Source organism: Leptinotarsa decemlineata, unplaced genomic scaffold (assembly GCF_025532065.1).
Source record: "Leptinotarsa decemlineata unplaced genomic scaffold, Ldec_3_MD MMD2_tig00078422_RagTag_RagTag, whole genome shotgun sequence".
NCBI classification, from domain to species: domain Eukaryota; kingdom Metazoa; phylum Arthropoda; class Insecta; order Coleoptera; family Chrysomelidae; genus Leptinotarsa; species Leptinotarsa decemlineata.
In genome coordinates this window covers 21,798,419-21,825,914 of record NW_027412747.1, presented here as the reverse complement: position 1 = coordinate 21,825,914, position 27,496 = coordinate 21,798,419, and the positions used below count along the sequence as shown (strand labels likewise).

At 34.5% G+C, this 27,496-nt stretch overlaps 1 protein-coding gene across 2 annotated transcripts in view; it reads right to left on the bottom strand.

Annotated features, from left to right (window-relative positions):
• Positions 1 to 2,343: 2,343 nt before the first annotated feature.
• side-VII (sidestep VII transmembrane protein) overlaps positions 2,344 to 27,496 on the bottom strand; it is a 338,106-nt gene continuing 312,953 nt past the window's right edge. Inside the window, exons 9-16 of one of the 2 annotated variants that reach the window (XR_012468277.1) lie at positions 22,502 to 22,661; positions 18,918 to 19,211; positions 17,490 to 17,602; positions 15,705 to 15,900; positions 10,827 to 11,042; positions 10,034 to 10,290; positions 6,670 to 7,113; positions 2,344 to 6,605 (exon numbers count right to left, since the gene is read on the bottom strand). Coding sequence is in view for 1 of the 2 variants with exons in the window: in XM_074186061.1 (XP_074042162.1) it covers positions 6,856 to 7,113; positions 10,034 to 10,290; positions 10,827 to 11,042; positions 15,705 to 15,900; positions 17,490 to 17,602; positions 18,918 to 19,211; positions 22,502 to 22,661 (1,494 nt within the window). In the remaining variant the exon portion in view is untranslated. Of the gene's footprint in view, positions 7,114 to 10,033; positions 10,291 to 10,826; positions 11,043 to 15,704; positions 15,901 to 17,489; positions 17,603 to 18,917; positions 19,212 to 22,501; positions 22,662 to 27,496 lie in introns of both variants that reach the window. The other variant, XM_074186061.1, reaches the window with a different exon arrangement.

Here is a 27,496-nt window from a genome sequence, read left to right as displayed (position 1 = left end):
ATCTGCATGTTTTAATGAATCTCTATAGATCTTCTTAGCTCCATGAATCTCAATGAATCTGTGAATTGCTTCATATATCCGTGATACTCTAAAAATCTATGAATCGTTATGGATTTCTATAATTCTATGAATCTCTATGAATTTGTGGATCTTTTTGAATCTTCTATCTTCTCTATGACTATTTCTGAGGATCTGAAGATTGAGTTATATTGAGTTCTCTGTGGATATATCTGAATATCTCTATGAATCTCAAAGAATCTATGAATTTCAATGGATCTCTATAGCTATATGAAACTCTATGTGTCCATGAATCTCTAATAATATTCTTATCTCTATGAATATATCTGAAGAGCTGAATGATTGAGTTCTCTATGTATATATCTACATATATCCATGGAATCCTTAAAATTGATGAATCTTTATGAATCTGTATAGTTCCATGAATCTCTATGAATCTTTTCATTCCTAAGAATATATCTGAGTATCTGAAGATTGAGTTGTTTATAGATCTATCTGTATATCTCTATGAATTTCTATGGATCTCTATAGCTTTATGAATCTGTGGATCTCTATGAATCTCCGTATCTCTATGAATATATCTGAAGATCTAAATGATTGAGTTCTTTATGAATATGTCTTCATATATCCATGAAACTCTAAATATCTATGAGTCGTTATGGATGTCTATGGTTCTATGAATCTCTATGAATTTATGGATCTCTTTGAATCTCCTCATCTCTATGGATATATCTGGAGATCTGAATGATTAATTTCTTAATGAATATATCTTTATATATTCATGAAACTTTCAAAATCCATGAATCTTTATGGCTCTATAGTTCCATGAATCTCTATAAATGTATAGATCTCTATGAATATTTTAATCTCTATGAATATATCTGAAAATCTGAAGATTGAGTTAGTTTGGATATATCTGTATATATCTATGAATCTCAAAGAATCTATGAATCTTAATCTATGAATCTATGGATCTATATAACTCCATGAATCTTTGATAATCTATGAATCGCTATAAATCTATGGTCTTTATGAATCTCTATATCTCTATGAATCTCAAAGAATCTATGGATCTCTATGGATTTCTATACGTCTATGAATCTCTATGAATCTATGGATCTTCATTACTCTATTAATTTATGAATCTCTTTGAATCTATGGGTATTTATGGATCTCTTTATCTCTATGAATATATCTGAAGTTCTGACGATTGCGTTAGATTGAGTTATCTATGAATATATCTGTAAATCTTTATGAATCCCAAAGGATCTATGAATCTCTATGGATCTCTATATCTCTATGAATTTATGGATCTTTATAACTCTAAAAATCTTTGATTATCTATGAATCTCTATAAATCTATGGGTCTTTATGAATCTCTATATCTCTATGAATCTCAAAGAATCTTTGAATCTCTATGAATTTCTATACGTCTATGAATCTCTATGAATCAATGGATCTTTATAACTCAATGAATTTTTTAAAATTTATGAATCTCTTCAAATCTATGGGTATTTATGAATCTCTTTATCTCTATGAATATATATTAAGTTCTGAATATTGAGTTAGATTGAGTTATCTATGAATATGTCTGTATATCTCTATGAATCTATGGATCTTTATAACTTCAAGAATCTTTGATAATCCATGAATCTCTATAAATCTATGGGTCTCTATGAATTCCTATATTCTATGAATATATCTGAAGATCTGAATAATCAAGGAGAATTCGATGGCGCACTTCTCTTCGGTCTGACCAAAGCATTCAATAACATTAACACAATAATTATCCAAAGTAAATTCTACTTCATGGGGTTTGGAATACAATCTCAGATTGCCTTCCATCTCAATTACAATTTGAGAGATTATGAGTGAAAATAGGAAAAGCGTGAACAGCGGATACTTTTCATAGAAAACTATTTTAATAGTGTGAAAGAATATTTGGATTAAAGAAAATTCCATTCGGCATATAGGTACCACCTAGATCGTTACTTGTATTGTTCAAAAGAATATTTCAACACAACATTTGTTTGTATTTCCCTTATATTATGAATCTGATCTGAATAAATTAATAAACTTTCAATCACTAATAATATCAGTATGAGAACAAAGGCGATTTTCAATTTTGTATCATTACTTCCTGACCTATTGGAACTGTTACAAGCCTTGTTTGCCTCTTTATCAAATGAATTATCCTCAGAAACCTGACAAGTATTCACCATGATAGGTATATCTGATACATTAATACTTTGGGGATTATAAGCTTTCAAAATTTGTGATTTTCTGCACATTAAATTTTAGTAGGAAACAAATGAGAAGCCATAGTTGATTTTATCACATTTTTATTAAATATCCACAAATATTTGAATCATATAACAGATAAAGAACAGTTTTTAAAAATACAGAACAAAATATTGAGTGGAGAATCGATGTATTGATATTATTTACAGGGAAAACGTACTTTTATTCACAATATATACATACATGTTCAACACTTCCATTTATTCAGAAAAACACTATCTTTGGAATAATATCTTGAAGTCATTTCCGAACACGAGTTTATGATGATCCACTCGTTTTCAAATCCATGATCTATTATAGTCATGGAATCACATAAATATTTACATCTCATCGCCTCATTTGCAAGTTATAATATTTTTCAGAATGCAAAATAGCCAAAATAGCCGTTTCCAGAACACAAATATGGTACACATTAGATTAATGAAATTCCATCTGGAAATTCCATATGGAGAATATGTACAATTATGTACAGAACAGTCATAAGTATTTACAAAAAATTGCAAGAAAATACATATATACAAAATATTTATATTCAAACATCTGATTTTTTCTCAATGTTCAATGAGAAAGTACATCGAGAATCCATTTTCTTTATCAGTTAAATATGAATACACATGAGTGCTGTGTTTCTCTCTGAAGAGAACACAAAAATTGGTTTTGAAGCCACTCTGCACAAGAAATATTGATTAACTATGCAACAAATAAATGAAGTTATCATGAACCTGGTGTTTCATGAAACAATAAAACACATTTTTCTTTGTTATCATGTACAGAGCGGGATGCATTTCACTTCAATGCAAAGACAAGTCTTTATGAAACCTATGAAGAGTTGAAACAGCGCTATCTGGTGTTGAATTATGAATGTCTTTTCAGCTCTGGTTTCATCCAGTTGCCTCACAGTGAAAGCTGCAGGGGAAAGTAGACGACGATACTCGTTCAGTAGTCAATGTAGGAGCTTTGCTTTGCAACGGACTTCCTTTGACAGCCTTGTCCATCTTCAATATACTGTACAATGTCGATCGTTCTGATGACGTCTTTATAAGGAAATACGTCTTTGTTTTTCTCAAACATATCAATAGTTTCATTTGAGGATGCATTAATTTTGTTATTTCACTTTATTCACTGCGTTAAGTTCTTCAAAACTTGAGAAGTTCAACGTTACTTAGCGAAATGAATATTATTCTCTTACCCTTTCTTGGTTTTTCAGTGAATGATGAAGGAAATCATAGCACACTGATATCTTTTAGATGCAGGCTGGATTATATTTTTCAACTACAAGCTAAGATTTACTGCCGAAGTTGAACGAGGACCTGCGATTCCACTAATATTCATGCTATTTTCATGTTCGTTATTTTTTGATATGACAATAATTTTGTTGTAGAAATATTGTCAAAATTTTTTCAACCTCACATGCTCGTTTGGATGATGATAACAAGTTGAGTTCATTTTTTGCAAGGCATTAAACTCAAACCAACATTGAAGTTGAATTTGAGAAACTTTTTTGAAATGTGTTCAACTTTATCAGTCTTCTATATTGTTTATTCTCAGAATATCACTTTCATAACACTAACTGATCATTTTTCTCAATAATTATTATATTTCGCAATAACAATATTCAAATTTCTCATCAATCAGAGAACAACCAAAATATCAAGTCGTCAAGGAAAAGTAATCAATATTTCTCGATCAGAAAAGTTGCAATATTGAATACAGAGTTCAATATTTATCTACAAACATAAACATTTGACATGTATATGACATTTCAGAGTCGAAATGAATCAGTCAGTAGTTTCAGGTGGCAACGAAATTAGAATTACCATCAGAAAAATTTCTGCTTCAACGAAGCCGATTTCAATATTTTTTCACATGAAATTTTCATACATCACTTCACATTTTTAGAATGACAAATTCCAAAGGTTTTTCCGAAAGAACTGCACATTGATTGTGTTCAGCTTGTAAAATCTAGAAAGGGACTTGAGAATTATGTTATGGTGTGGCCCTCTAGGTTGGAAGACGATGAGAGGCAAAGAGAGAAATGACTTTCAAGTCTCTTCATAGATTTGATAAGCTGAACAAAAGTTAAGACCCACTTTGTATGGGTGGCATCACATATGGGTATGAAGGAAACGAAGTAACCGATCGATCAGCCAGAGATGCAACAGATATTGACGAACCTCAGCCAATAACCAAAACTGCCAAATCTGACCTCAAACAAATATTCAAAGAGATGATTATCAATGCATGGCAAGCTGAATGGAACCTCTCCAAGTCGAAATTGGCCGAAGTAACAAAGTCCGTACTCCCTCGAAAAATATTTTCTCTGGAAAGAAAACACCAAACCATAGTCACTAGACTACGCCTTAGACACACCCGCATCACACACTCCCACTATGATCGAAAAAACCCAAGAACCAACCTTCAAAATATGCCATCCGCCCCTAACAATGAAACATATTTTAATCGAGTGCAAATCCTACAATCGACATCGAAAACTACAGTAATTTTCCTCAACTCTTGCAGAACTTCTGAAGGAATTATGCAATCCCTCCCAGCTTATAAATTATCTACCTAACTGATATTGGCTTAGTCAATGAGATTCAGATTTCGCTAAATTTCACTAAATCCTTATCACCTGCGGCACAAGCAGCTGTGGCACAATTTCTGTCGTTCTATGTTTCTGATTCCGAATTTGTTCCGTGTCAGCTGTCACTTATAGACATATCAATATGTTAAACCTTTGAATGCGGGTATTCCTACCGATAGAGTGGGGTATAATCACGCGATTGATAACAAATTGACATAGCAAAATCTCAGTTACAGATAAAATAGGCTTCCGCGGCGGAGTTATTCAGTGTCACTATTTTCCGGGTTTGAAGACGGTCGACTTTTGGAATTTTTTTCCTGACGCTTCGCTGGATGACTGAATATTACGGCTGAGTAAGGCGTTTATATGTTGACTTAGATAGTTTGGTGATCATGTTGACTCAGGTAAATTAGGTGAATTGTCAATAACGTTCGTCGACTCTCCTCTACCTGCCGTCATGCTTGAACTTATTATAATGGGTTTCTATATTCGGTTGAGCTTTTTCTTTTCTGTTGAAATCATCCATGTGTTTGTGGATCTCTATTGCCTTCCGTACCTGTCGGCTGTGATATTCCTGGTTGGGGGCAATGAGTTTCATATTTACAAACATGATTCAGTGGTTTTCTTCAAAGAGTGCGTGTTTGGTTACAGCCAACTTGTTTGTTTGGCTTAGTCTTAATTTTTCCCCATGCACCTTAGGCTTTGTGCCCGTGGATCCTTTGGTGGTGATTCCGATATATACCTTTCCACAGGTGCAGGGTATGCGAAACACCCCTGTTGCTGATAGAGGGTCTCTATCGTCTTCAACAGACCTGATACTTCGTTGAATTTTCTTGTTGAGTTTGAAAACCGTTTCAATGTTGTGTTTCTCCAAAAGTTTTCCAATTCTGTCTGTGACAGGGATATATGGTAGATATGATCGTGCCACCAACTGAGTCTTTTGAACTGTGGAACTCTTCAGTTTTATGGCTTCTGTCTCGGTTATATTTCATCCATTCGATCTCAAACTCACTTGAAGACATTCTAGTTCTTCTTCGAGATACTCTGATCCACATATTCTTCAGTTAGAGTAGATATGACTCCTCTCTTTCGGTTACGATGACGATTCGATAATGCGTGCATATCTTTTTGCGTGCGTTAGTTTTCGGTACTTTCTGTGGGTTAGTCTAGCATCCCATCGTTCGAATAGTATATCTAGGAATGCTATCCGCTGGTCCTATTCAGTCTCCGTGATGAACTTGATGCTGGGGTGTTGAGCGTTCAAGTGGTCTAGGAAAAGGTTTAGAGCATCCGTTCCATGTTTTTAGATAACGAAAGTGTCATCCAAGTAATAAAGCCACCAGGTCGATTTCAATTCAGAAGTTTGAGGAAATGATTGAAACACAACTGCAGAGTTGAGAATTTGTTCATGTGTAATTGGCCTCAAAAGAAGTGAATTATGAATCTGTTAACTGTGAGCAGTTCGAAGATGTTACTCATGAATCATTTTGCCTGCTTACCCAATAAAAAGCGATCACGTAATCGATATTGGTTTCTTCAATAGCCATATTGATCACTATTTCGGCTCTATGGATGATAGAGATACCTTCCGGAAGTATTATCATGGAATATCCCATACCATTAGAAAATTGCTATCTCATCGAAAATATCGTGGTTTTGTCTTTGTCAAATCAAGTCTGATTTCGTTGCCAACCTGTAGACCCTGAAATCAGTATAACGCAGACTGGTTTTTGTCCAATTTTCAGAGTGGAACAGTTGTGACTCACTTCATGCGGCGTTCCATAACATTTCATTCACCCTATCTAGAAAGTACTCGTAAAAAACACCTTAGTTAGATGTGCATAAAAAATCACAATACCCTAGAAATAGGGATAATATGTATATTCATCTCAATCAGATGGAAAACCCTGTCTTGTATTGGATATTGACGAAAGTTATGGCGGGATAGCTAGTCAAACGGTGCTTTCCCTTTTGTTCGACACTAGTGGTGTCTCAACAGATGGTTCTTCCTCGGTTGTAGCCAGAGCCTGGAGGGCTATAGGTGGGTCTTTGGGTTGGGATCCCACCCATTGCGGGCGGGGGCCTCGGTATGGAGCGGGAAACAGACCAGGTCGAATGTGATTTGTTGGACCGTATTGCCACTGAATAGGTGACTGTCTTGGTAAGGTACTGGATGCAAATGGGCTGATCATTCGGGGTGGACCTGATAACTGAAAAAAAGGTGGTGATTATTGTTTTTCGCTTTGTAAATTTATTGCTGGTGAAAATTGAAGTATTTCATGAAATAAAGATGAAATTTAGAGACTTGGAGAAGAAATCTCTGTATCTGTAGAGTAGGGAGGGTGAGTGTAGGCCCGCCGGGCCCATTGTACATCCTCCTAAAGAGTTGTCCTCCTAGAACATTGTCCATCCTTTCCAGGTAGGTAGCCAGGTCACCAGGAAACATCTCCTTTACATCGGCAGGTGTAGGCCAAGACTCGCCGAACACACAGTGATATTCTCATGAACTCCAAACACTCGTATAGGACATGATAGTTTCATTTTTCTGTTCACACATCCTGCATAGAGGTGTGTCTACTATCCCCAGATCGTGGAGGTGTTTCTTCAGTTGACAGTGATCAATCATAAATTCTACTGTTTATCCTACTGTCCAATGAATTAATGAATATACCGGGTGTCCCACATTTTATGTGACAGGTAATATCTGGTTTGTTGAAGGAGATACACAAAAATGTTTCATACAAAAGTTTTTGGAGTTCATGAGAGCTATATTTTGATATAATTTTTGAATATACAGGGTGTTTGGTGTAGGTGCTACAGACCAAAATTCCATTTTTTAAAATAGAACGCCCTGTATATCATTACATATTCAGATGCTACCTTAAATTCTGATATCATTCCATGTTTGGTTTTTGAAATTCGGTTACGGCGTTGTTGAGTTATTGCACTTTTCCTTAAATATAAAGTTTCAAAAAAACTTTTTTACTCGTACACGAATCCAGTCTATATCTTTTATTAAATTGAACTAGACTACTACTGAATACAAACCATTATTCTCACCTCTACGATACGATATCGATATCAGTTGAATATAATATTGAAATTCTTGAGAATGTGACTAACTTGAGGGTGAATTGCTTTATATTGCACAATTTCATCAAGTAGCTTATGCTTGTTGATGCCATAGTAACAAATGTTGTTGAATTATATCTACTTGTCAGTTCGATTCAGTGATTCTTTGCAAAACAGTAACTGTGTTCTTTGTGCGAAAACTCCAGTATGCCTTTCGCGTTTAGTCCAAGTGATTGCATTGATATGTTATTAATTTTTGGGGAATGTCAGAAAAACTGCCGTCAAGCACAACGTCCATACCAAGAACGTTTTCCAGACAGACCCATTCCGTCACGAATGACTTTTTCGAGAGTTGTAGAAAAATTGCGAACTGGGTCATTTCCTTCTACTATAAAGCATCGTCATCATACGAGATCTGTTAGAACTAAAGATTTAGAGATCAATGTGTTGGCTTATATTATTATTCATCCACATGTTTCTATCCGTACTCTTGCAGATGAAGTCGGTGTGAGTAAATCTAATGTACAGATAATTCTGAAAGAAAATAAATACCACCCATTCAAAATTCAGTTGGTACAAGGTTTGAAACCCACGGACTTTGAACGACGACTTGAATTCATTGCTTATATTCAGGTAATATTACATGAAAGTCCTAACATATTCAGTCAAATTTTGTGGAGCGATGAATCGCGATTCCACAATAATGGAGTTGTGAATCGACATAACAGTCACTATTGGTCTCAAGAAAATCCCCACTGGGTCCGCGAAAGTTATTTTCAAACTACTTGGGGTATTAATGTATGGTGTGGATTGTTCAATGGCCGCATCATAGGACCTTACTTTTTCAATGAAAATCTCAATGGATTGCGATATTTACATTTTCTAGAAAATGATTTGATCCAGTTGATGGAAGATATTCCCATAGCAGAACGACAAGGAATTTGGTGGCAACAAGATGGTGCTCCTCCTCACAATTCACAGGTTGTTACTGAATATCTGGATAGAACGTACCCAAATAGATGGATTGGTAATAAGGGTCCAATTCGGTGGCCGGCTCGTTCCCCAGATTTATCACCGCTTGATTTTTTCCTATGGGGTTATTTAAAAGATATTGTTTTCACTACTCCCCCTTTGAATGTGGATGATCTGAAAATGAAAATTCGACTAGCGTGCAGTGATATTACTCCTGATATTATAAGAGCGACTTGTACGAGAGAAGTGATTCGACGTTTCGAAGCCTGTATAATATCTAATGGGCATCACTTTGAACAATTTTTATGACTTATTTCTAGGTACCTACCATTCTTATGAAATGATTTATCAAGTTTTATTATTTACATTGTTATTAATTAAAGATTTGTTTTTGAATACACCTCTTTCAATTTCGCAATTGTTTCATATTCAAAATGATTCCTGACTGAATTCCACAACTCAAAATTGAAACCATTACTTCGAACACCCAAAATTTTGACTTATTTTCATGTGATCTGATGCAGAGAGAATAATTGTATGAGATATTTTTAAAAATGATAGTCGTTCTCAAGACTTTACATTTTAAGCAATAACTCAACAACGCCGTAACCAAATTTCAAAAACCAAACATGAAATGATATCAGAATTTAACGTAGCATCTGAATATGTAATGATATACAGGGTGTTCTATTTTAAAGAATGGAATTTTGGTCTGTAGCACCTACACCAAACACCCTGTATATTTAAAAATTATATCAAAATATAGCTCTCATGAACTCCTAAAACTTTTGTATGAAACATTTTTGTGTATCTCCTTCAACAAACCAGATATTGCCTGTCACATAAAATGTGGGACACCCGGTATTCAACGATGTTGCTACATAAACGACAACATACTCATATGAGAAAATTGTCAGAGGTATCTTCAGAAGTTTTTGACAATCATGGATTCAACTCATAAATTCGAAGATAATGAAAATAAAAAAGTTCATGAAGTAGTAAATCCAGGAAATTGAAAAATTTCTTTATTATATACTTCATGACAATAAACAATTCGAAATGAAAAATTGTTCTGAGTGTACTCACCAACTTTGGTTGAGGAGTGAACTCATGAGTAGGAATACCATTTCTCAAAGTGCAATAGCCCATGTACGTAGAGGGATTCCCCGGCTGATGTAGAAGGCTACGACTGGGAGAAGTTTCTATAGTCGACACGTGTTGCCTTTTCCACGAATATTCAGAACCGTCTTCTGTATCTACAGGTTGCGGAATGATGTCTGGATTCTTCTCATCACTATCACCTTCGCCACCACTAGAATCGTGTTTTGATATGGGACTGCCACCTTTGAATAAAATGAAAAATAATAGAGAAATGACAATATGAAATGGAATCATAAGTTTCGTCTATGAGATTCACTAAGAAAATGATAAACGAGTACCTTAGATAAGAAGCCCCCAATGATAGAACCGTTGAATAATAATAAAAAGTATATTTACTCTCTAAGTGTCACGATTAGTCCATGAAGATGGATAAAATGTCGTAGTTCGTTATTAACAGGAAAAATTATTTCAGAAAAAACATAAATATTTCATTAGAACTAATCTCTATTGAGTTTTTATCACACAAAGGTGTGAAATGTGTATTTTTCTGAGATGCTGAGGAGTTTGAGAACCTTTTTAGTCTTATATGATGCCGATGAGCTATCGAAACACGTGTCGTGGTGTTAAAATAATGGTTTGATGTTGGGAAAAAATCCAGTAATATTTAGAGTCAAATAATTATAACTCAACCCCACCTGAATTTTTCCAGTTTCAATTTCGCAAATGAGAACAGTCTCATCCACCGAGAAGGAAAAAAAGATTCCATCAAAATACTCACCACCCTTATCACTGAGAGCAACTTCACTTGCTGAACCCCGATGTTCCATATTGGCCCCAGCAATCATATTCTTGTGGCCTTTACGCCTGTTGTGATTATGAGTGCACTGCAGCCGAAGCACCAAAATGACAGTCAGAGCAACAATGAGCAGAGCGGACAAGACTCCAGTTAGAACACTCATCATCGGCGTGAATCTGAATCCACTGCGGTGATTTTCTATGGAAATAAATAATAATAATAATAATAATATCGTTTATAATGCATAAAAATACATTTATACATAAAAGGAAAAGGGTTAGCCAAAGGCTATCTTCCACCCTTCCGGAAAATTATACAGTAAGTATAAGAAAATAATTATAAACATACTTATTCAGTATCATAACAATGATAGCGAAGAGAAAAATGATTACATCATCTAGTTGCTAATAACTCTTAATTTTCTCAACATTATTTTGGTCAGTTTAACAATTTCATTGCACTATCCATTGAATATTAAATTTTTTAAATTAACACTGAGCATCTGTGATTTTATTTCTTTTTCAAATTGATGAATATTATGATTCGAAAGGGGTAAAATTTCATTCAGATAGGAAGGAGCTATATAAGAAAAACATCATTGGAATTTGGAAATACGGTGTCTAGGTATGAATGAGTTAATTCTCAAATTGACTATATGTATGTCAGAATGCCTGCTTAGTGAACTATATAAATAACTAGGTGTTTCAGTTTGAAGCAACTTAAACAAAAACATTTTCATCAAGAATTGGACTCTGTACCTCAAATTCAGCTCCTTCATTTTCAACAAAAATGGGGTGACATGTTCACCATATGGTATACAGCATACGAATCGCATGCATGCATTTTGTATACGCTGTAACTTCGATTTGTTATATTGCGGCAAAAAATTGTAATACACCAAATACTCGATATGGGGGTAAATAAGAGTTTTAACTAACCTGAGTTTCATTTCTTCTGATAACTGATACTTGAATTTATATAGCGATTTGAGTTTGAAGAATGATACTTTGAAAATTTTTGTCACATGTTCGTGGAGAGACAAAAAGCTATCTATGGTTACGCCAAGATTTTTAGCACTGTCTACCCAGTCAATGTCTGCGTTATCAAGAGTGAGCCTAAAATTACACTGAGTTTCTACTATTTGTCTTTGATACCCTATGCATAAGGCCAGAGTTTCATTTGGATTGATTTTCAGTCCATGATTCTCCGAGTATAGGAATGTTTTGTGCAGATCTGTGTTTATATTGGCCACGCAACTTTCTGTATCGGTGTTATGAGAAGACAAATATAGCTGTATATCATCTATATGAATGTATTCGACAATGTGATAAGAAAGTGGGGTAATCAAAAATAAACACTGGAAACATCAACGGTCCTAAAATACTTCCCTGTGGTACACCTTTTCAGGGACGACCATGAGTAATCATCCAGTTTGACCCTCTGTGATCGGCATGTGAGATAGCTGGTCATCCATTCAAGAGAAATGTCATTGAATCCTATGAACTTGAGCTTGCTGATGAGTAAATCGAAATTAACTAAATCGAAAGCTTTACTTTCATCAAGCAGTACTGAAATGGTGACTTTTGATTGATCTCTGAATCTCGCAAGATCGTCTTTTACGATTACTTACTGTGTTCCGTGTTTTTTGCGAAACCCAGACTGCTCGTACGGGAGTATTCGATTTTTTTCAAGAAAAGCTCTTATTTGACGGAAAACATTTTTCTCGAATGTTTTAGAAAATGAGGGCAGAATGCTGATAGGGCGTAGGTCACTGAACGTGTTAGGTGCATTCTTTTTCGGAATTGGAATTATATTAGCAACCTTCTAAACATCTGGAAAGATACCCTGTCCGAAGGACTCGTTGAAAATATGTTCAACTTCATCAATACAGTGTGGTATCACTAAAGAAATCATCTTGATATTTATATTGTCAATACCTGAAGCATTAGATTTTATTTTTTTGATAGCAGTCAAAATATCATCAGATATATCGGTGAGGGAAAAGTTTATAGGAGCGTTCAATTCATTATTATTGTAGAATGAAAGAGTGTCATTATTTACTATTGAAAGTCCAGCCACGTTTAAAAAATAGTCATTGATTTCTTCATGTCTACGTAGTTCAATTGACAGGCTATTGGTTTGCGAGGATGATTTTGTGGTAACACCCGAATCTGCAAGATTTCGCCATGTCAATTTTGAATTGTTTTTATTTTTGTTCAAAACAAATTGTATATATTCTGTTTTTTCACGTTTCATTGCGTCATTGACGTAGTTGCGTAAAGTTACATAGTACTGTCTAGCGGCTGCTGTCTTTTCTTTAAGATATTTGGCATGAGCTCTATCACGGGTTTTCATCAACTAAATATATTTTTTTTCATGAGGAAATTGAAATTTTTCTATCGGGCTTTTTTTTAGGTATTTTCTCTTTACACAAACTGAAAATGGATTTAGTGTCGCAAATCCAAATAGAATTTGATAAAAATAAAGAATATTTTTTCTGTTCCTCGAACTGTGCAAAGCTTTTGATTCAGTTAACCATAGTATATTGATAAAAAAAAATCATTCAATATTGGAATCAGAGGTCATCTATCCTTAAACTTATTTCTATGATATAACTTGTGGTGTACTCCAAGGATCCATCCTAGTTTCTGTTTTTTTTCTTATTCATTTCATTAGGCAATTCAGAACTGAATGGTTAAATTTAATGTATATAATACATATGTAACAGAATTTAATTTTTTTTTTCAATGTCAAATAATACTCGTATTTATTATTGAAATAGATAATACATAACATTAAAATGAACAGTTCAAAAATAACTTCACAAAACAATCAAAGGCGCGAACTCATTTCCTCCTTTTCATAAAAGAGGATGTATGCATTTCCACTCACAAGCGATTTTGGTGAAATTGGTAATCATTGTATTCGTGCCACGTGCCATTAAAAGGATGTCTGCAGAATGCTGTATAATGCCCGCTGTAGGTAGACCCACTGTGATTCGAAAGTGCATATAGATTATAGCGACAAGGAGTCACATTATCTGCTGCATAATTATTCATATCCAATCCATCTAGAGGAAATTCGATGGCAACATTTAACTTGCCTCTGAATCTTTCTGTTAGAGAAAATCTTTTAAAATGAATAACTAAAATATGGGGAAACTTATGGATCAATAGAGACTTTGTGCATTTCCTTCTTTCTTTGCAACTTGGAGACGTCGGTTTTTCATGTCCATCCAAAGTTTCCTCTCTTGTGAAGAAATTCAAGCACTGTGATAAACTAAATTGGCTAGTTCTTTCTGGTATGGGGAGTGACAAATCCCAGAAAGGATCGAAGGTTACAGATGAGTAAAATGGTAAAATTGAAATATTTGCTGATGATACTACTGTTATATATTTTTCAGACAGTTACGAAAAAATTGAAAATTATATGAAGAATTCTCCTTTGACTAAAAGAACATAAGTTGAGGCTTGATTTCAATAAATGTTCATTTATGAATATTTCCCTGAGACTGAGTATTACTTCCTCTCAGCCTGGTTGTTGGCTGTTTGGTGAAATTCGAGTTTCGAAACTGTAACAAAAGTTTATTGATTCTATTTTTGAAAACGCAGTTAGTCGCATCCGAGTCCCCTCTACTGAGAATCCGTTTCATTAGTGCATCTTTAGCATTATTGATATGAATGGTTTCTTGAAATCAATAAAAACAAGTGAACTTCAATGACAAAAAACAAATAGCGGGTTTCAACTACTTTTCTGAAGTTGGTCAATATGATTGAGAAGGAGAAAGTTTTTTGGCTCCTTCTTCATCATTTGTTAAAACTGTGGCAAACTTCAAAGAAAGGAAGGAAGAAAATAACCACAATAAATAGTAGGAAATGAAAAAACTCTTTTGAAACAATCATGATCATTGAATTTCACCAAAATCACTTTGTACTATTTACTCTGAACTACAAACAATATATATTGAACTGGAACAGATATCATTCATATAATCATCACGAATATGACAGTTACAGTTTGGTGAAATTGCAGTTTCGAAACTGAAACAAGTTTATTGATTCTATTTTTGAAAACGCAACTAGTCGTAATCGAGTCCTTTTACTGTAAATCCGTAATGCATTTTTCGCATTACTGATATGAATGGATTACTGAAATCGATGAAAACAAGAAGACTTCAATGACGAAAAATAAATAGCGAATGGTTCCTTCCTCATCATTTGATAAATTTGTGTTGAATTTCAAAAAAGGAAGAAAGAAAATTACCACAATGAGTAATAGGGAATAAAAAAACTCTTTCGAAACAATCATTACCATTGAATCAGTCCAAAATCTCTTTGTACCATTTCGTCTGAACTACAAACATTATTTATTGAACTGAAATAGATATCATTCATAGAATCATCACGAATATGACACATGAGATTTTATTGTAGTTATTTTATTTCTTCGGTTAATCCAAAGTTTCGCTTATTTTTTGGTCATGAACATTCTACAAATGTTTCAGCCAGAGATTTGAAGTAGTTAATCTGAAACTATCAAATAAAATCTTGCATCATTGGATTTGTCCAACTATGAATTAGCTGCCAAAACGTCAAGCATCTGTATAATTTCCTAGCTCTTTATTTGACAGGCCGAATTAATAGATTCGACAAGTTATTGATGAATAGGACCTTTCTCTTTGTGGCAATTACTCTGAATTCAAATAATATGATCATCCATATGTAATTTTTTTCTCTTCAATCAAAAGCAGCAAATCTATATCACCTAAGCAATTCATTATTTTTTTAGTCATTTCATGAAGTTTCAAAAACTTTCCGCCTCAAACCCAGTTCCGATGCAGTTTTCTGCCGTATCATTTACCTTGTTCCGCTGTCAGCTGCTTTTCCGGAAGTCGGAGTGTCGAAGCTTGCACCATAGATGGCTCGCTACGTCCTTTGGCGTTATAAGAAAAAAGAGTGAGCTGGTACTGTATACCTGCAGACAAATCTGCGACGAGAAATCTTGCTACCGGAGATGTCAAATTTGCTTTGATTTGTTGGGTTTGGCTTTCTCTCACCTGTAAATTGAACAAATGTTATTTCAGCCCAGTCAATGAACGTTTTTCCGTGTGATTTTGCCAAAAGGCAACAATACTCACAAAAACTGGAATTCGGGTTTTATCTACACATTACTTTCAATTTGACACTGTACGGGGGGTTGCTTCTACCTTAGGGCGAATTTCATGTGGTGAAAATTGTTTTATTGAAAATGAGACCGGGGATGAATACATTCACTAATTCTCAGCCATTTATGTTTCCTGAAAGTCACTAATTTTCGACTCATACACGAGTAAACGTGTCAATTTAAAAAAAAAATAAATAAAGTTACTTTTACTGGAAATACAATTATGAAAAAATTTAAAAACGGGGTTCTATGGTGTCTGTGGACCCAATACATATGAAACTTGTTGAAAGTTGCTTCGTTTTCTTTCAATGTTCCACACATGATTCAACACAAGATCATTTTCTCATCACCTTGCCAAATGTAAGAATAAAATACCACCAGAGCTGAACTCTTTCTCTCTCTCTATCGACTTTCCGGACACGTATCATATTTTTAGATATATAGTATTTCATAGTATAGAATTTTCATTTTTGAGTTCTACTGTTTATTTTTCTCTAATAATAAAACATTTTTCCTACACCCGTACTCTAACAATACACTTATATGACCATAATCCGTTTCATAATGATATCCATTATGATATAGATTTTTCATAACTATACAGATTATCAACCAATAGAAACCCATAATTTTTCAATCAAGAATCCTGTTCTTTTGTTTGTCCTAGATTCTAACCTAAGTAACTAATTGCTTCATTTGTCAAAATCAGTTTTCATATTACCTACCTATATTATCAAAATGTCTGAAAACAGCGATATAGAAGGAATACTATCGACTCCAATATTTTTGAAAGATCAGATTAATTACAGTTGTTATATTCAATATAAATATAATTAGGATCTTTATAGTTTTCATATATCCATGATAATACCATTAAGTTTGTATTTTTTTGAAAAAATATGAGTTAATTACTGTAAATGTGTTCAATACAAATATAATATTTATAGTTTTTCATTATTTATCGGGTTTAGAAAAAATAGCGTATGCAACTCTCATGTAATGGTTATTAATACACTCGCATATACCATACAAAACCCGCCTTCGGCTCGTTTCGTATCCCGGTTAATGCTCGTGTCTTAATAACCATCATTACATGATCGTTGCATAATATACTATTTTCACTTTCTATTCCCAGTAGAATCATTAATTCAACATTATGTTGGAAAAAACAGTGGAAAATGCATTGAATGGTTACTTTGAGTTGAAATATTCAATTTTGGCGTTTTTGTTTTTATTTTTATAGTCTATATTTTCACTAGTAAAGATTTCTTTGAAACAATATCCACAAATACTCGTCAAAATTCACAAATTCAAAACAAAGAGCTGCATGATACTGTTGGTCATTGAAGGTTTCTAAATTTATTATTTTCAATTCTATCAATGAAAAATTCATCCCCTTTCCTTCAATTTTGTTGGACGAAATACGTCAATATCGAGAGTAAGTGTATGTCATATACTGAGACTTAGAAATTTCCAACTTACCTCTAATAAAAACGATTGGGAAAGGCCGCCGTTGAAACCCTCTGAACATCTGACTGAAAACGATGTCATTGAAATGTTCGACACAGAGCAATTGTGAACTTGATCCGGTCGGCCTGCAAGAAAACAATATCAATAAGGTATATCTATCGACAACCGTAAAATCAGAGCAGAATTTGTATACAATTCAGCTACTATAGGGTCTTTAATTTGAATAAAACAAAGTGTGTGTGAGATATCAAAACTTCTCAATCGTGAAATATGATTAGTAATCACCACCTAAAATCAATGACATCATTCAAGATACACCCTGTAGATTCAAAGATATTTATTTTTCGAATAAATGATATATTGGTGTATATTTCATTTTCATTTTTCTCAGATGCTTCAGTTCCATCATTACTGTATATAGTGTCAGCCCCAAAGTATGCACTATATGGAAAACTTCTTCATTAAGGGTTTTTTGACAAAAAGTTATTATTGATAAAAGTTTGTGCATCCCCTAAAACTAAACATACACTAACGAAATACAGTAAAACACACATAATATACAAGGAGCCTTCATATATTTGATTTTAAGACAACAGTAAAGTACTCTTATTTGGCAAAATTTCGGGAAATGTTATTTGAAAAAGTTGTTCAGCATTGAAAAATGCATCTAGATCTGAAGTCATGGCCATCTGAGTGGAGCTTTATTTTTTGTACCCATTTTTTCAAAATGGTGACTACGAAAAGAAAAATTTGCTAAAACGACAAATAGACAGCATCCTGCATACGATGTTCCATTTTATTTTATTTATTTTATTTTAAAATACTTTACTAATTCTGTGACACGATTCAAAATTCATTTGAAAGTGAATGTTTCGAGAAGACTTTTCCTTTCAGTTTGTGTCTGAAAGCTACTTCTTTGCATGATCTACACAATTTTGTACAGAAGTAATTTCTTGAAATTATTGCTTCCTTCTTTCCTTTGGAAAATTCTCACATGTTTTTTGTATCAAAATGAATAAGTAGGAAGCCAAATCTTTTCTTCCTTAAAAAATTAACCTCTTTTCAAAATAAACCCCTTCAAATTTAAAAGAAATTCTTCGTAGTTCGGTTGATAACCTATTTATTTCGTAAAAATTCTTATTGAATATAGGATGAAGAAAATAACATTTGTCTAAGTACTACTACTAAGTAGTAGAAATCAGGTGAAAGTTATTTTCACTATCCTTTATTCGAATTTTCCGTGTCTTTGAGATTTTGGAATTTTTGGAAAATGGTCTATACAAAGAAAATTATTCACGGAATATTGAGTAGAATCTATAATATTGATATTTGTTTATAATTTTCATAAACACCTTCAGCAAAAAACAATAGCCTTGTTGAACTAGTCGTTCATCAGTCGACCAAAAATGGAACGTTCAGCTATTATAATCAAGCACTAACCTGCCGCTATAATATGGTAGACACAAGGCACCTTCTGCGTTCCAATTCTGTTTGAAGCGTAACACAATAACGTTCCGTAGTCCAATTCTGTCAAGGGAGTGTACGAGACGATGCTCGAAGTTCCACTCCTCATTACGTAATTTTGGGCCACGTCCACAGAGTCCGCCGAGTTGTTGAAAGTCCACTTGAACTGAATATCTGAAGGATTCGCTTCTACTTGACAAACTATTTGGGCTCGTTCTTGTTTTGCTACTCCGTAAATCCTGGTTTGGTTTGGTTTACATACTGGAGTGTCTGAGAAATATAACGATGAAATTATCTACTGTTGAATCGAAAAATCATAGGCCTAGAGTTAAGGCATACAGATAGATACGTTGAAAAGTAAAAGTGAAAATGATTCCCCTATCAGGTATTTGGTAAAAAATTCAAATGTATGTTTCACTAATTTGCTTTGCAAGAATGTTTTCACTTATTCACCCTAGTTTCAATCACATGATCTATCAATTTTCTCACACCCAAAAACTTTCGAAACTTTCGTGAAGATTGTAAAACAAGTACATATAAAATGTATTTATAGATTATCCCGTCTGAATCTACCATGAATCTGAAAATTTCTTAGCAGGCTAACATAAAATGAACTTTTTTATATAAAATTCAATTTTATAATTATATTTTATTATTTTATTATACAATTTGCTATACCATATAGTATGCTTTGTCTTTATCCTCTAAAAATTGTTTCGACGATCACATCTTTCCACCGAGCATTCTGAGGTCTGAGAATGGAAAAAGTCGCGTATCCCAAAATACTGATACCATAACATTGTCAGAAGACTGTTGCGTCTTTGGACGCTTTGGAGTCGTGCAGACTACTCAGATGACAATCGTTTTGATTTTGGTGTAGTAGTAGTAGTAATCTTTATTATAGAATACATCCTAATCTTACAAGACATAACAACTAATTAACAATTTAAATTACCACAGTGCCAAAAATATCAATAAAATTCAAATCTGTATATAGATAATAACAATGATGAAGATAAATTAAATAAAAAGATAATAATAAAAAATATACAATTTATATGACCCAATGTTGAAAACCAATATTGATATAGTAACGTACATATAATATACATATTTTCCAACTAACTAACGCTCTAGTTATTCCAATAATTCACTCTCAAACCCTCTTGCAGTATTTTCCTCTTTAATGGCATTTGGTAAATTGTTAAATTCCCGTAGTCCCTTGTAGAATAAGTTTTTCGTTCTGCCAACAGTGTGAGTTCTATATATATGAAAATTATTATAAGATCTTGTCTCATGTACATGTTTTTGATTATAGAAAACCAAAAATTCATCAAAATATGTTGGTTGGAGACTTTTAGTTATTTTAAATATAAAAACCATTGTTTAAAAGAATAATCGATTTGAAATCGATAGCCATTGTAGTATATTTAACATGTGATCACTGGAAGTATAACGACTGCATCTTAATATAATATAATTCTCATGCCCCTATTTTGGAGTTTTTGAAGTTGAGAAAGCCTGTTGGGGTTTATTAAATGCATTCAAGTTGGACAGTACTCAAAATGAGGTTTATTTATACAATTATATGTTAATATTCTGGAGTTAATAGTCAAATTATTTGCTGTCCTAGAAAAAAAATGGATAGAGCCGTGTTTCATCTATTATCACATATCGCTACAAAAAGTCAGGCTTTTCACTGCTCAGGTCGATAATACCTTCAACACGTTCCTTTGATATCTTTGAAGCCTCAGATATCTCGATTAACTCCACTTCGCAGTCACACAAAATAATTTTGTTTATTCGTTTGATGTTCTACCCATTTTACCTTTCCATGAAAGTGATTTTTCAAGTAAATGTCTAGATTTCCTACAAAAAAAAAAACATCTTCTAATTCAAATACCTAGTATTAGTTTCAAGAGAAACGTTGTTGAAGTAGTTCTCTTGGACTTTTTTCAATTTTACAAAATATTTTACATACTGACATACTGACGAGCTTCACCTCAAAAACTAACTGTCTGAAAAATCTGTTTGAAAACCTGTTTTTTCGTTAACTGGCTGTCGCACTCCTACATCTCTGTATCTGTAGAGCAGGTAGAGTGAGTGTAGGCCCACCGCACTCAAGCCACATGTAATCAATTGAACATCCTCCCGAGGAGTTGTCCTCCTAGGTAATCGTCCATCCTGTCCTTTCCAGGAAGGTCGCTGGGAGACGTCTCCTTTATATCGGCAGGTGTAGGCCAAGACTCGCCGAACACAGACTCTATCATTAACGATAACTCCGGACACTCGCAAAGGACATGCCTGACAGTTTCATCTTCCTGTTCACACATCCTGCAAATAGGTGTGTCCACTAGCCCCATATTATTGAGGTGTTTTCTTCGTTGACAGTAGCCAGTCAGAAATCTTACTGTTGAGCGTAGATTTTCCTGGTCATCGCCAGATATTTCTTCGGCACCAACTTCCCAGGATGGCCCAGGGTGATCCTGGCAAGATTGCATCCATTGATTCCATCCCATCTCCCATTGAGCATGGGTGTGTCTTTTGGCTAGTTCCGCAATTGTCCTAGAATTCTCAGTCTAGCCGCCTGTTTGGCTACAAAGTCGGCAATGATATTACCTCAACTCCTGTCGTGCCCTTCAACCCACCTCAGAATGATGTTATTATCTATCGAGGCTTTGACTTAATCTTGGTGGCACTCAAGTGCTAGGCTCTGAGGTAAGTAATGTCCAGAGTGAGTGAATCTATTTGTCCCTCCACCTCAAACCAGCCCTGTGGTAACACGTTGTCTGTTCAAGGGTAATAGGGCTCGTCTACTATCGGTGCAGATTGTTATGTTTTTGCCAGAAGTTCCTTTTCTGGTTACTTCTTTTGTGACGATTACGATACCAGCCAGTTCTGTTTGAATCACGCCGGTAGTACACTTCACATCCTGAGCCTTCTTTGGTTTTTGTGCCATCTTTATATATGCGTATTGCATTTGTAGCATCTGACCTGGGTTCAATTGCATCACTGGCTGCCTGCGCAGAGGTTACGCAGTGAGCGCTTCTCGCCATAGGCCCAGCCTCAATTGACCCATTCCTACTTCGTAACATGGCCATTAACGCAATCACCTTAACGTACTGGTGCAGAGAGGTCAGACCACTGTCTATCGCACCTCAACGAACAATTCTCAAAAGTCGAAACCTGCCTACCGTCTAACGTGTGATTCCTAGCACGGGTTGGACGATAGAAAGTGAAAATCGATCGTTTGGCCTCGCGATTTATACCACCAGTTCACACAGTGGTCGATTGAATGGGTGAAGCAGTCCACACACGTCAGCCCAACCGGCTATCGTTCCATCTGAACCCGACTGTGAGATAATGTTCTGAATTTCCACCTCCATATAGTATCCTCACAGAAAAAATTCGCGGAAATACATGAATATGCCAAACAGTGCGATTTTTTTTCATCTGTCACTCATACATTGAATAGATGATTTTAAAGCACAAAAAAATGAAAAAAATAAATGTCTACTGTGATCCATTAGAACACTATCATGAAATGATTAAAGACTTACACAGAACATTGAGGAAGAACGGCTTGCTTTCTCCGTCGCCCTCTGTGTTATATCCTACACAAGTGTAATTACCGGCAGTTGACCTGGATATTCCCTGTAGGACCAAACTCTGGTTGCTAATTATAATTCCTGCCCCGACATTAATGGTGAGCATTTTGCCCTGGAAACACAGAAACACATTCAGGATCCTTGTTCATCATTATACTGCACGAGCTGATAATATGTGTCCTGAAGAAGGAAAACAAGTAGCGATTTATTGTTTTATTCATGTTTCACGAGCAAGTAATGGTACCGTCAACGACGTCCCCAATTATAAATATAAACGAGAATATAATTAAAAGGCGAAATATTGACGATATTGAGGACTGACAAATTTCTTAACCCCTATTTTGAATTAAACCTTCATAAACCCTAGCGGGGTACAGCTGAACCCCAGACATGAATTTTTGGGTATATTTTCTAATATATTTTTTTTACCTAATATCCTTCGAGCTATGCTTCTTAAATATATATCTAAATTGGTATACAAGATTTTGAATAAATTGCTTTTTATTGTAACTAATTATAAATAATTTTGTTGCTTGGGGTCCAGATGCACCCCGCTCGGTATGTAACGACAAGTATGAATTTTGCCTACGTTAAAAACCAACCGGGGTACAAATTGATCCCAAATTGTTCAAACGACGGGGATTCCCCGTTTCTTGGCGTCAACACTCTCGGGGATTCCCAATTTATTTGTACACCTATTTTCTCAATATAATTTAAGGGTGTTTAGTCACGTTTACAGTTGATTGTCGAGTACGCGTTTATAAAAATGAGTGAACCACGGAAGTTTAGAATTGAAAATAAGGTAAAATAAGGCTATATTAGAAACGGACGCTTACGACCATTATTTTAATGATTTACAACTAGAGGATGGTTCAAGTGATATTGAGGAGACTGACATAGTGACTGAAACTGATGAGATAGATGACGTTTAACAAGTTAGTGATAGGGAAAATGAGTCGACAGATTCTGCAGATGAAGTAGGCCCGTCAATAAACTTTTATACAGATCATCCAACTTATTCGTCTAAAGATGCTAGGGTGTGGGCAAAGGTTCCTTTTACTACGAACATCAAGAGACGAAAATGTAATATTCAGAAGGTTTCACCAGGTTTCACTAGATATAGTTCCCAATTTTCCACCATAAAAGAAGCTTTTGAACTATTTCTTCCACAAGATATTATGGATGTGATTTTATCGGAGACAAATAGAAAAGCCGAATCATATTATGCGAGGAATGAGAAGGCCTTTTCTCCTTTTGTGCAAGGAAAACTGGAAGAATTTATTGGTTTGCTTATTATTTTTGGAGCCTGGCACGCTGCTAAAGAGCCAATTTGTGTACTTTGGAGCCAAGATCCAACTTTATGTCGGCCTCTAGTACCATCTGCCTTGTCTTTCTAAGATTCGACAATTTTGAAACAAGAGAAGAAAGAAAACGCACTGATAAATTGGCCCCAATCAGAGATGTTTTTGATGGTTTTGTAACAAATTACAAGAAATCTTTTAATCCATCTGAACATTTGTGCGTGGATGAGCAGTTAGTCCCATTCCGAAGCAAGGCCCCTTTTCGGGTTTATATGAAGAGTAAGCCGGACAAGTATATATAGTGAATATGCAACCTTATTTAAGTAAGTTTTTTGATGAAAAAAATGTGGATTTTTATTACAGAATAATTATTTTAGGCAAAGTAGGAAACAGACCGGAGAAAGGCCAAGGACAAAGGGTGGTGTTGGACCTGGTAAACCATTTATCTTCAAGACATGGAACAACTACTGATAACTTTTTTACCAGTATTGAGTTAGCTAATATGCTTTTAGATAAAAACTATACCTTGTGTGGTACACTGCGTAAAAATAAAACTTGTATTACAAAAGAACTATTACAGCAAGATATAAGAAGGACTTTTCAAGCATGTTTGCTTTTATGGAAAGTAAAACCTTAGTTTCCTACTTTCCAAAAAAAAAATGCGGCAGTTATTCTTTTATCGACTGAACATAACGATGACAAAATAAGTGGAGAAGAAACTAATTACGAACCAGACATTATTTTATAATACAATAAAACAAATGGTGCAGTGGATACAACAGATAAATTAGCGAAGGAATTCACGACATGAAGAAAAAGCAATCGGTGGCCAATGGCAATATTTTTTCATCTGCTGGACATTGATGGCATCAATGCCTATAAACTTTTGATGTTGAAAAATCCAGATTGGAAAAAAAATCGCTTGGATAGGAGAATAATGTTTTTGTTGGAGTTGGGCCAAGAATTGATTAGGAAAAACATAATTCGTAGATACCAAAATGACAGTCGTTACATTCTTATATAAAACAATCCATCATAACCATTTTGCCAGAATTAAACGTAAGGAACGAACAACCTGTTCCCGTTATTCTCCTTATCTTGGTGTTTTCTGAAAGCATTTTTCCTGCATAGGTCTATTCAAAAAATAAGGTGAATTTTTATTTTTCTCAGAAAATATTAATTTAGTTATGAATTTGTATTTTGACTCCAGATATTAAACATATATTCCAGCCGTTCTGATATGCACTGTCAGCAATTCAGTTTCTACCTCTTCTATCGTCGCATAAAGCCGTTGTTTCAATCACTCAATCGATATTGTCAATTAGTAGGTAAAGCAGTACATTGAAATAAAATTTACATAAAAAATGTTTGAAATACACTAACACTAAAATTCACATTAAACATAGTTAATCACAAATTATGAATTTTTATAAAATCACAGATAGTATAAAAACATTCTTACATTGAAAAGTTTCTCAACTGATGTTTGTATGAAGACAATTCATTTATATACTTTTTTCTTCTGGGAGAATGTCAAATATTTTAAAGCCAAAATGATCAGGAGCACATGAATTTATTTATTTTTTGCTGAATTCACAAAAAAATGTTGTTTTATTTTGTTTCATAATCATGAACATTCGAATTGCGAGTGGAAGTTTCCTTATTTTCAAGAACATGGACACACATTTCGAAAATGAAGAGACATGGACGCGTCAAAACACAAAATGTTTTGAAAATAGCTCTACACGATTCTCTGTTAGAAACTCTCGCAATACATCTCAATATTCGTTTGTGCAATGAAAATATTTTTGGCGCCTGGCGCATTGCCCCACAGGCACATGCCATATGTGAAGTTCGATTCGACTTGGGCATATCAAACATTCACCATCTGTTCCACTTTTAGAACAGATCGCTAACCGATAAAGATGAATTTTAAAGAATTTGGTTTTGAAAGTAATTGTCGGCAATGTAATTTCCCAGAAACCTTACCCTGACTACGGTCGGAAGTGCAAGAGAAGGGAAAGCTTGCTCGAATGGTCGAGAAGCAGCCCAAGTGATAGAGATAGATGTTACTGCGGAATGTCTTCAGAGTAACAGTATTATCCATCGAGATTTGAAACCGAAAAACCTGCTTTGATCGAAACGAGTAACAGTCCGGTTCAGATGGAAATAGTTGCTTTCTCACAATCCACCAAAATTACGCAGAAAGACAACATTCAAATTCATGTCACAGAAAATACAGTCCACCTATACTGTTACTCAACACTGACGTTGTAGAAAAATTCTTCACTGTTTCCAGTCTCTGTAACCTGAAGGATATTTGCATCCAACTTCAACCGATAGTTTTTGTTCCCACCACTTCTAAAGAAACTTTGCGTGCTCAATGCCAATATTTGTATTGAACAAAATGAAGTTGGGAATCGAATAAACGTCTCAGTTATTTAATTACCTTGTTTCCGAGATAGGACCTGGAATTCGATTTTGTTGGAACATGCAGTTACCTCCTGGAGAATTAGCATACTTCTGAGTTCTGAGAATGGGATTCTGGATTTCACAATCGTGGGTGAATTCGCAAGTAACGGTGTGGAGCAATTTGAAAGTAGCTTACCGAATACTATTGTGAATACTTGGAGGAATGTTTGCCTAAACAATAGATTTGCCGTCTTAGACGGAAATGAGTTGAATCTAATTTTTTTCCAGACTACATACAACTTTACATTCCCATCTATAAAAATCGTGGTCATTCAATTTATAATTTGCATCGCCCAATATAAAACGTTTTGAATACATGGTTATCATATAATAATGAAAATATTTATTTGCCAAAAACAACTGGAGTAACCAATGTCAATATTAGAAATAAATAAAGAGTCAACCACATAAAGCATAGCTTTGTATCGTGGTCAAGAGAAGAAAGAAAAGAAGGTGAAAGGATTAGAAATGTCAACATAACTAACAATGTTTATGTGCCGACAATTATAGAAGGGGCTAAAAAAAATCTCAGATTTGAACACATTTGTGATATGTTTGATGATCATTCGATGAGTCATAGTTACGCTAAATAATAAGATGTAGTTGCAGATAAGAAAAACCGTGAATAAGAAAAACCATGAAGGAAGAAAGGAAAAAAAGGATGAAGAAGGTCTACGAACCAGAGATGATTCAAAAAATTCAACGTAGCTTCTTGTGAAACATTTTTTGTTTTTATTTTTTATGGCAGTAGTTATTTCGAAAGGGAGTATTTCCAGTTTGTGTCTGAAAGTAACTCCTTTGCACGATATACATATACTCATAAAGAGTTGATTTTTGAAATCCATTGCTTCCAGTGTTCCATTTTATATATCTTCTATAACTTCTTCTTCTATGCTTGGAGTATGAAATTGATACAAAAAGTGCTTTTCGTATAATTCAATGTATATCACGTATAATTCAATGTTCACCTTCAGTTTCTGGGTCAGTTGAATTTTGTACGGGTGCAGGCCCAAATCACGACGCAAAATTTGCCAAGTTGTGGTCTAAGGAAGGTCCAGTCTTTGTGAATAACGCGAAATCAACAGCCTCGAATTATCCTACACACTCTCACAGACGGCGGCGATAGTTTCGGCATATCTTGCGTTTCTCCGACGTACGGATAGTGGTCAACCTG